This window comes from Limulus polyphemus, unplaced genomic scaffold, assembly GCF_000517525.1.
Source record: "Limulus polyphemus unplaced genomic scaffold, Limulus_polyphemus-2.1.2 Scaffold383, whole genome shotgun sequence".
In the NCBI taxonomy this organism is placed as follows: domain Eukaryota; kingdom Metazoa; phylum Arthropoda; class Merostomata; order Xiphosura; family Limulidae; genus Limulus; species Limulus polyphemus.
Window position 1 is genome coordinate 361,418 of NW_013665993.1, and position 11,393 is coordinate 372,810.

The 11,393-nt window shown below is 34.9% G+C and overlaps 1 protein-coding gene across 1 annotated transcript in view; it reads right to left on the reverse strand.

Moving 5' to 3' along the window:
* Positions 1 to 8,945, reverse strand: part of LOC106457869 (isotocin receptor-like) — an 11,792-nt gene extending 2,847 nt beyond the window's left edge. Inside the window, exons 1-2 of the mRNA XM_022383921.1 lie at positions 8,180 to 8,945; positions 7,859 to 8,116 (exon numbers count right to left, since the gene is read on the reverse strand). Of these exons, the coding sequence (XP_022239629.1) occupies positions 7,859 to 8,116; positions 8,180 to 8,945 (1,024 nt within the window). The remainder of the gene's footprint in view (positions 1 to 7,858; positions 8,117 to 8,179) is intronic.
* Positions 8,946 to 11,393: the final 2,448 nt, after the last annotated feature.

Below are 11,393 nucleotides of genomic sequence, written 5' to 3' on the forward strand. Positions count from 1 at the left end.
TTTGTTTGTTTGTTTGTTTTTGAATTTCGCGCAAAGCTACACGAGGGCTATCTGCGCTAGCCGTCCCTAATTTAGCAGTGTAAGACTAGAGGGAAGGCAGCTAGTCATCACCACCCACCGCCAACTCTTGGGCTACTCTTCTACCAACGAATAGTGGGATTGACCGTCACATTATAACGCCCCCACGGCTGAAAGGGCGAGCATGTTTGGTGTGACAGGGATTCGAACCCGCGACCCTCAGATTGCGAGTCGAGTGCCTTAACCACCTGGCCATGCCGGGCCCAACAACCATTTTAAGGTTGTATCTATATATCTTTGAAACCGTAGGCGAGCATTCTACCTTTCGGATGCAAATTTCTTACATTTACGTAATTTTCTCCGGTGGGTCAGTGGTAAGTTTACGGAATTACAACACTAAAAACCGGGGTTTGATCCTCTGCGGTGGACAGAATGTAGATAGCACATTGTGCAGCTTTGCACTAAGAAAATAATAACAACATGTAGGTAGATGAATTCTTCTTCCTTACAAAGTTAAGAAACTTGAAGAAAGTACAGGTTGGGTTTAAAAACAGAAAAGTCCGTTATTGTTTCGGGTTTGAATATATTTTTACTGACAGGTACGAGAAGCAAAGCAATACGTCATTCATGGTGACGTAGATTTTATTCTAAAATATTGGAATAATATCAAGGGAAAATTATCAAGTAGGTTCATTTTCGCCTGAATCCTTCTAAACAAACACAAAGTGCGATAACCTTCACCTATACGACAAACAGCATAGTATTCATGAAGATTCAGTGAGGACTAGTTCTACAAATTGTTTAAAGATGTACAGATGTGAATGGCAACGCTCTTGTCACAATTTTCCTATGTATATGCTAAGTCCTAACGATCTTGCATTACTTTGAAGTAAACCTTTAAGCGAGAAAATAAAATAAAAAACAGAAACAACAAATTTCAAGAAAATAGCGAATATCACAAACATATATAAAAGTTAACTGTAAGTTGCGGTTAATCGCTCATAGTCTGGATCTATAGAACACATTCCTGATTTCAGTTATTTCTATTGAGAGTTGGAATTGGTTTTTATGAATTTCGCGCAAAGCTACACGAGGCTATCTGTGCTAGCCATCCCTAATTTATCAATGGAAGACTAGAGAGAAAACAGATAGTCATCACCACCCACCGCCAACTCTTGGACTACTCTTTTCCAACAAATAGTGGGATTGTGACGATAAAGGCAAGCATGTTCGGTGGGATGTGGATTCGAACCCGCGATCCTCAGATCGCGCTCTAATCACATGACTATGCAGAGCCTTTTTATTGAGAGTTTCAACCTAAATGGTACCATAAACGTACAGGAACTAAATACCCAAGTCGGAGGCACTTAGGGTTCATATAAACTTTCCCTAATATTTAGGTGTTGATTGAAAGCAAGAGGTGGCAGGCAGTCAGCAGTACCCGCTTCCACGTGAGCTTTGAACTAAACATCTGAATTGAGGGTAACTTTTATAACGCACCTATGGTTGAATTACAGAGTGGCTCGAGCATGGAATCATTCCTTCCGCAGACGAATATGATAACCGTCAGCCACACTTAGTCCACTATTCAGACTCAGTTATGTTTTTAATAACAAGTACCCAAGTTCCGTGCTGCCCTTCTAACAACTTCTACACTAAATCGTGATCATTCTGAAGGTCTTGGTTGTTCCAACATTTTCTATTTTAATAAATGTCCGCAAAGGATAGTGAGGTTAATCATAGACCACAGATCTTAACAAACTTTCCATGTAAGTGGGTTTCCGTAATTCTAGTTTATTTGGCTATCTTTCTCGTGAATATAGCCGTTGATTTAGAACGTGTGGCTGGAAGAATGTACACTTCTGGTGTGTGTGTGTGCGTTCGTCAGCTTCAAATCCTAGTTTATTACATGTTTCACAGTACCAGGAGATATAACAGTTTCATCACAATAAGTTTAAGGAGTAGATTTCACTTGTGTATAAATAGCCTCCATTTTTAGTATGAGAACGCTGCTCTGGATGCCTTCAGGATACGATTTAGTTGTCGGTTTCTGTCCTAATCGTTCTGCTGGGTAAATGTTTCTACTTTCACCGAGAAAAGGTTCCTTTTTAAGGAATGTTATGTTCTTTGTCTCTACATCATTTAACAGTATGGCTATATCAATATTTAGTTATCTTCAGAAAGGTTTTTATAATCCTTGAACCATAAGCTGTGATGGATTTGGACTGTCAAATGGTTGTGAAATTCCTGTGAACCAAATATTGAGATTCTAAATATGTCACATTTGATACCACAGCTTCAATCTATGAACCAAATATTGAGATGCTAAACATGTCACATTAGGCGTACACAGCTCCCATCTGTGAATCAAATATTGAGATGCTAAACATGTTACATTAGGCGTACACAGCTCCCATCTGTGAATCAAATATTGAGATGCTAAACATGTTACATTAGGCGTCACAGCTTCCAATCTGTGAACCCAGTATTGAAGTGCAAAACATGTTATGTTAGGCGTCACAGTTCCAATCTGACTTGGTTCTTATAAAGGACGATTAATCCTCTATACCTAATTAGGTCTTGCATGTAGTAAATTACACTACTTAAAATAACGTAATATCAGGTATTCTTTGTGGTGAAGGAATCTTGCGTCTCTGAAAATGAAATGCAATTCCTTGTTTCGACACAGCAACATTTCACTTTTTCAGTTATGAACAACAGCGTGGTATTATAACTTTAAAATAACTAGAGGATATAAATAAAAATACTTTTCAGACTAAACTGCTGTTTATTCTAGAAAATAAACAAATTATAATTCCATACCACTTCACACAAGTTTTTGTAAACGAAGAATTTTTTTTTTCTAATTAAAACTACTCCACAAAAAAAAAAAAACAACAACCAGAGTCTCGCCTTTGTGTAATGAATGAAATATAAATGCATGACAGTATTAATAGATACAACAGAAAGAAGAAGCCTCCCGCGAACAGCAGGAGAAATGTTTATTGTCGAAAAAGTATGTTTACAATTAAATAGAATAAGTGGAAAAATATTGGTAATAAAAACTTAATTATTTTTGTATTTTAATTTAATACAAAATTTAAAATAGAGCGATGATTCGAAGTTCTGCTTATAATTTTAATTAAAGCTATAAAAATATGTGATGATAGATTAATTTTGTGAAATTTTAAGTATGAAGATTTTATATAAATATAACAATACCACGATTATTATCCATCCGACATCTTTAATAACCCAGTTAAGAACGTAGACATTTAAATTATTTGGTATAAAATGTTGGGTATTAAATTTCATAAGATGTATTACTCTTTTTGTTTTTGTATTCTATGTTTAGTCAAGTGTGTGACTGTAAGCATACAGATATACTGATTAGATCTTATTTGTTAACACAGTCATGTGAAACATTTATAAAGTGTGACAATAAAAACTACAGGAGAGCTTATTACTTATTAGGATATTCGTTTCAACCAAACTACTACAAAATATTAGTAACGTGTAGGGATTTAGGCAACAGTAAACTTCGTTATCGACGTCGAATACACCAAAGAGTTCCTTTTTTATTCTGTTTGTACTTCCCTGATTTACCGACAAAAAAAAATAACATACGCATAAAGGATTTAAAAAAATAGGTGATAACAAATTAATGTAATGAGAGCGTTCATTTTCCCTTCATATATTTTACCAATGGAATCGGTGTTAATAAGTTTGTTTGTTTTTTGTTTTTGGAATTTCGCGCAAAGCTACACAAGGGCTATCTGCGCTAGCCGTCCCTAATTTAGCAGTGTAAGACTAGAGGGAAGGCAGCTAGTCATCACCACCCACCGACAACTCTTGGGCTACTCTTTTACCAACGAATAGTGGGATTGACCGTCACAATATAACGCCCCCACGGCTGAAAGGGCGAGCATGTTTGGTGGGATGCGAATTCGAACCCGCGACCCTCAGATTGTGAGTCGAGCGCCTTATCCACCTGGCCATGCCGGGCCGTGTTAATAAGTAAACCAGCACAAGAAACTAGATTCTTGTTTATATACATTTATAACTTATTCCCTCTACTCTAACTGATAATATTAGTATAACAAGATCATTGTCCATTTTTGTAAACATTCGTGACAACATTTATTAGACATATATAATGTGTAAACGTTAATAAAATAAATATAAAAACATCGTTGAACTGGATTCAATCTAGCAGGTATATTTTTGTTACTGGTGTAATAAATATGGTAAGTTTTATCAACTCCCCTTTACTTCAAACAATTTCACAACTTCAACTTCTAGTTGAATAACTAGAAAGCGTGGTTACAAAACCAGCGATATCTTGAAACAAACAAACATCTTTATTATAAACGAAAAAACATATATTCTTTAATCTTGTATCCTCTTCATGATTCATCCACGCCCTAGAGTACAAAACCGAGTTTACTGTATGATTTCAAGGATAAATATCATATCTTAACATCTTCACGTATTAAACGATGTTCTATAAAAAACAAATCTTTCAAATATTGAACATACCTAGAGGAGTGGTTGCCAAAATATAGTATTAGTTTTCGTTTCAGGTATTACTTTTCGTTTTAGGTATTACTTTTCGTTTCAGGTTTTACTTTTTCAAGAGGTTTGACGAAAAACCGTATTAGAGATTCGATTGCAATTCGATGTCGTATTATTTTTTTCTCAGTAACATACAAGTGATATATTCTATAATCATGTCGGTAAGAAATAGAGTTATTTTTAAGACAGCCCCTAAAGCTAACGGTTTTCCCTGCTGAAGGTTATAAAAATATCTTAAAGCATATGAAATCTATATTCGTAACCTTTAATCTTCTATACACAATTACACATATATTGAAGCATAATTATAGAATAAGTCTATTATATTTAATTCATAGGTGTAAACTTACATTTTTCCCCATCCATAACATTTTAAGATAAAAAAAGAGCATAAAATGCATTTCTGTAACATCGTTCACCTGAAGTATATCTACGTTTTTCCTCCTACAATTGGATATAGCTAATAATGACGACCACAGAGTCAGAGAAAAAAGCTGAAATGTCTTTGCAGTGTAAGTGTTGTGGTTGAAAGATAGACGTTTCCGTATAAAAACTTCCTGAACGAACTCGCGATCTTATTACACAAGTCGGTAACTTTGCGCTAAGCTGCTTCGCTAGTCTGCACCTGATAATCTGGTTGACATAAAAGAGCTTTACGGAAGTGCAGTCAGAAGTTTTACTCTAATACAACATGGAAAATTAACACAGACGGTAAAAATCAGGCGAAATGTGTTACATTGTGCTAGATTTATATCTTAATTATTTTTGCGTTTATCTTATACGGTGGTTTTTCTTGCAATCCCTAGATGGCAGCGCTATTGGGATAAACTTGTTTGTGTAGAGAAGCACATTATGCTAATACAATAGTAAATTGACAAACATTAATTTCTGAGAACGATGAACATACTACATGTTTTAACAAATCAGGTCTATCTTTTCCATGAAAAAAATATTAAAAACGTCATGTCAAAACAGGTAGTATGTTCTCTAGGTAAAATGTTCGTTATGCTTACAAATCGTTGTTGGTTTATCTACTAGAAGGATAAGCATGGAAATTCGGGATGATTGCTGTGTACATAACAGTGAAAATAATTTTACTGTCATTCATTGAGCGGCTACTACCTTGGACTGTGTGTAGATTCGTATATTCTATGGTTAAATACATCATATGTGATCTGGATGGGTTTTTATAGATAATCCATTTCTGTTTTTTTATCTGTGATTATTTTATTTTATGGTATAATTTAAGTTGGGGTAATCATACCTCAGTAGATGGTGTGTGGGGGTAATCATACCTCAGTAGATGGTGTGTGGGGGATAATCATATCTTAGTAGGTGGTGTAGGGTAATCATATCTTAGTAGGTGGTGTGGGGGATAATCATGCCTTAGTAGGTGGTGTGGGGGGATAATCATATCTTAGTAGGTGGTGTGTGTTTGGGGGGTAATCATACCTCAGTAGATGGTGTGTGGGGGTAATCATACCTCAGTAGATGGTGTGGGGGGGATAATCATATCTTAGTAGGTGGTGTCTTCAGGATTAAAAAAGGATTTTCAAAAGTCACGTGGAGTAAACAACCGCAACAGAAACCATGGGGGTCATTGAACCCTGATGTCAAGTGATATACACACAAGTTTTTCAGCTACGTATTAAACTATTTACGTACACGAATGATGTATATTCAATAATACAATATAGTCTGAAAAATAAACAATTTTGGCTTGAAACGTTGAGATAGATTTGATGGAAACCTGAGTGCTTGGCTTGAACAGTACTTACATGAAGCCTGAGAAGGACAAGCACATATCTACTTTGAATTGATCATAAAATATAATATACACATTGTTTCCTTTGTTGCCCATGTTTACAGGTTATACGATTTAGTCTTGAAAGGTGAAATCAAAATTGGATCAATTTTTCATCCAAAATTAATGAAGATATATGTATAATTTCCGAGTAGTTTTCACTCACAAAATACTTTATTTGGTATATAATGAACTATTTTCGGACTTTTGCTTTGTCTTTATGCTATTTCTGAAAAAGATAATCGTAATTCATAAACTTGTTGTATTTTTATTATATACATTTTGAGTAAACTACATGAACATAAATGTGAATTTATTTTTGAAGTCAAACATGATTTCACTTATTCACTCAGATTACGTGTAACGTGTATCAGAAGGCAGATCAGAGTTGTAAATAAGACAGGTTTCAAAACATTCTAGGTAAGAAGTATTTCTTTATGTTTGTAAATTGGTAGTTAGCTTAACTTCAGTATTCGTTCCTCTTTCTCTTGTACCTAGGCTATGACGGTGACTTTTATCAGCACGATCAGGAGTCTGGCTAAGGTAGTTGTGTACCTGAATACCACATACATATTTTATATTTGTGTTTCACTGTAAACGTTAACAATTGAACCTGAATACCACATGCATTGGTGGTTTTGTGTTTCGGTTTATACGTTAACAAGACCCCTCTCATCAACATATTTGTATATTGGAAAAAGCAATAAGTATCATTTTTCATTAAAATCAGACTTAACGATCTTTCTTAATTCATCTATCTGTCTTTTCTTCTCTCTATAAAATTCTCTCTATAAAAAAGTGGTTGCTAATCTGCTACCTGAATGAGATGACGTTTGAGTATAGTTGATAGCAATATCTTGTATCGGACCTTTATTTGATTTGATTAGACCTTACTCTATATTGAGATTGGACTTTTATTTGACTTGATGAGACCTTACTCTATATTTAGGTTGGACTTTTATTTGACTTGATGAGACCTTACTTTATTTCGATCGGACTTTTATTTGATTTGGTGAGACCTTACTCTATATTTAGATTGGACTTTTATTTGATTTGGTGAGACCTTACTCTATATTTAGATTGGACTTTTATTTGACTTGGTGAGACCTTACTCTATATTTAGATTGGACTTTTATTTGACTTGGTGAGACCTTACTCTATATTTAGATTGGACTTTTATTTGACTTGGTGAGACCTTACTCTATATTTAGATTGGACTTTTATTTGACTTGGTGAGACCTTACTCTATTTCGATTGGACCTTTATTTAACCGAATTTGTTGATCAAACAATTTAGAAAATTTGAAAAAGTTGGACAAAAATAATAGGAACTCTAACTTAACAATGACAAGCATACCAGATTGTTTGTTACCATGTTATCAAAATTATGCTGATCAAGTTACTCAGATTTCACTGTTTCTTTTAGTTTTAAATATTTTTTTTTAGTTTACAGATAGCTTACCTTTCCAAATAGGCGAAGTCTGGGCATACGGGCTCCAGTAAGCCCAAAGCTGAACAACAATGAATGGTGTTGAACAAATAATGTAGCAAGCAATCACCACTACAGTTATTCTAACTGTCTTGACTTTAGCACGTGATAGACCTCGCATAGAGTGACTTCTGGGACCATTGTAGTTTTGTTGATCATATTTTGTCATGTTAGCCTCAGCGTCTAGACACACTTCTACTTGACCACGTCCCTTGAAGCGGTAAGATCTTCCTGCTAGTAATAAAATTTGGCGTGTGGACACTTCTGGGTTCCTTCCTTCTTCAAAAACATTACTGTTATGTTCGTCTACAACATCGTTGCATGTCTGAGGTCTAGAGTTTTTTCCTCTCAAATGAAAGTTATACCAAACATTCTTACATATGCGAACACAAGTGAAAGTTATTACAATAAGTGGAATGAAAAACTGTGACAAAGCATACCACAAGACGTAAACTTTTTCTCCCCATGGTTGAATGAAAACCCCCCAACAGTCAAAAGTAATTGGTTCTATTAGAACTTTCTGGTACGAGAAAATGAACACTTGAGGTACACAACATAACATCGATATTGTCCAGGCAGCAATGATCATTAGCTTTGACTTTCGAGGAGTCCAGACACAGTTTCTAAGCGGAAAACAAATCGCATGATAACGATCGATGGCCGTAACCATCAAGACGTAGGAAGATAAATAAGGGCCCAAAATCTGCAAATATTTAATTACTTTACACAGTATATTTCCACCATAAAATCGATACGTAACATCCCAAGCAAGTTGGGGCAGAATGTTAAAAAACGCAGTAATAAGGTCTGAAATACAGAGATGTAAGAGAAAGTAATACATCCTAGCCATTTTGATCCGTCTCACTGCCAGTGCCACTAGGACACACATGTTTCCCAGGATAGTCAGGGTGAAAATTGACGCCAAGACTCCGACCTCTATCCGCGCTATTGTCTCGTCACGTTGTATCCCCTTGTCTTTTGTGTTATTTATAATAGTTGAAGAGTTCATAAACGACACATTTAAAATTTCTGGTGTCTCTCCAAAGTCCAAAGTTGACATTTTTCGTTATTGTGAAACAAAACCTAATAATAAGTTTGTGCACAGTATATTCCACTTGACTGTTTTATTTTTCGTCAATTGATATATATAACTATATTAATTTTTCGTTAAGAAAATTTACTGTCTTCCAAAACGGTTAGAATAAAAAACTACACTTAACACATAATTTTCCAAGCAATATATATTTAAAGAGTTATAAAGAGGAAAATGTAATGGCTAAAAATGATTAATCTCGTAACACGAATTTAAAACATATTTACACAAAAGTTTGACTTATGTCAGACGTATAATGATGCAACAAGTAAATCTGTATTAGCTTGTGTATTTATAAGGCTTTTCTTGTCATTTCTATATAAAAGAAATCAATAACAGCTTAAAGTTTTAAAATTGATATTTTTCTTAGTTCTGGTTCAACTCGTCCAATTTTTCAGTGGTCTGTTTTTGCTGAAAATCTGAATAGTAAGAAATCATTTCAATGGATGATGAAAATCTGAAACAAAAAAGAAATAAAATTATTAAAGAACGTCGTTTTTTTCTATTGTTGTACAAACGATAAGCTCACAAAATTATGTAATAATTTACAAAATCGATGACATAAACGTTGGTGGATTGTACATTTTTCAAAATGAATTCGTTCTTACTTTTAATCATCCATTCATTTACTTAGTAAGTATTCTATCACAGATGCTGTTAAATCTCTTGTAGTGTTTTAAGATATAGGCATGTTACGCTGTACAAACATTCAAACCTTAATGTTATTTAAACACGTACGTTTATACTCTTTCATTCTTAAACATATTACATAACATAACGTTTCGGGACAACATGGGACCCATTCGTCCATATTACGCTGTACAAACATTCAAACCTTAATGTTATTTAAACACGTACGTTTATACTCTTTCATTCTTAAACATATTACATAACATAACGTTTCGGGACAACATGAGACCCATTCGTCCATATTACGCTGTACAAACATTCAAACATTAATGTTATTTAAACACGTACGTTTATACTCTTTCATTCTAAAACATATTACATAACATAACGTTTCGGGACAACATGGGACCCATTCGTCCATCTCGGCTGTTCTATTGTCTAATCTAAATTTTTAAAAATAAAACTAAACTGAAATAATTTAAAAAATTACATGTTACATTACTCTCAAAATTCCCAACCTATAGTTACACAAAGCTCCAGTAGGGAACGTTTCTCATCATCGACTTGGCAGGTTTTACAAGAATGAACCTTTAAGCTATACTACTCAAATAGTTATGTTGTTGTTTATTATTAAGCACAAAGCTTCACAAAGGGCTATCTGTACTCTGCCCACCACGGGTATCGAAACCCGGTTTCTAGCGGTATAAGTCCGCAGACATACCGCTGTGCCACTGGGGGGGCAAATAGTTATGCAATAGTGTGGTTACATAATTAGTTAAATATGCCTCGTTGTTTAAAAATAGTTATTTCCTTTCTTGTTGTGTAAACGTGTTATGTCAATAGAACGTTCTAATAGTACATCTTTTTTTTTAAACCTGAGCTCGTTTTAACTTGTTAAAATAGCGCCTCATTAACGTTTGTTTGTTTTTTGAATTTCGCGCAAAGCTACACGAGGGCTATCTGCGCTAGCCGTCCCTAATTTAGCAGTGTAAGACTAGAGGGAAGGCAGCTAGTCATCACCACCCACCGCCAACTCTCGGGCTACTCTTTTACCAACGAATAGTGGGATTGACCGTCACATTATAACCGCCCCCACGGCTGAAAGGGCGAGCATGTTTGGTAGGACAGGGATTCGAACCCGCTACCCTCAGATTGCGAGTCGAGCGCCCTAACCACCTGGCCATGCCGGGCCTGTTCTATTTAGGAGCAAAATTGTTGTCATTAAAAAATTATGGAATAAATTGAAGTACTTGTACACAGATAATATTTGAATTCTTAAAATTTAACCCTTAAATGAAAGAAATGCTTATATTTTGAAAAAATAAATTTCGTCCAGCGAAAATACTACTAAAATAGAATTTAACCAAGGCATATAACGAAATAATAATTTACTTCTATAAAGAGAACGTAATCAGGTTTACGATTCAGGTTGTAAGAGACAAGTTAGGCTCCTATGACAGTTTTATTTTTCAGACAGCGGTAAGTTTACAGATTTACAACATTAGAATCCGGGGTTCGATTCCCCTTGGTGGACACATCAGATAGCCCAGTGTGGCTTTGTTCTAAAATAATCAAACTAACTAAATGACAGGGTGATTGGCGTATAGAATGAGTTCAAGATGAAAGACGATGATTTCATGAAAAATAAAGGGTGGGTTTAATTTTTATTTTTCTCAATGGAGGGTGGGTGTGCAAGGACAGACTTGAAGGACAAAAGGATCCCTTGTTGGGCGTATGTCATGTTACGTTAAATAACTTTGTAACTCCATCTTAAAAACTGTAATT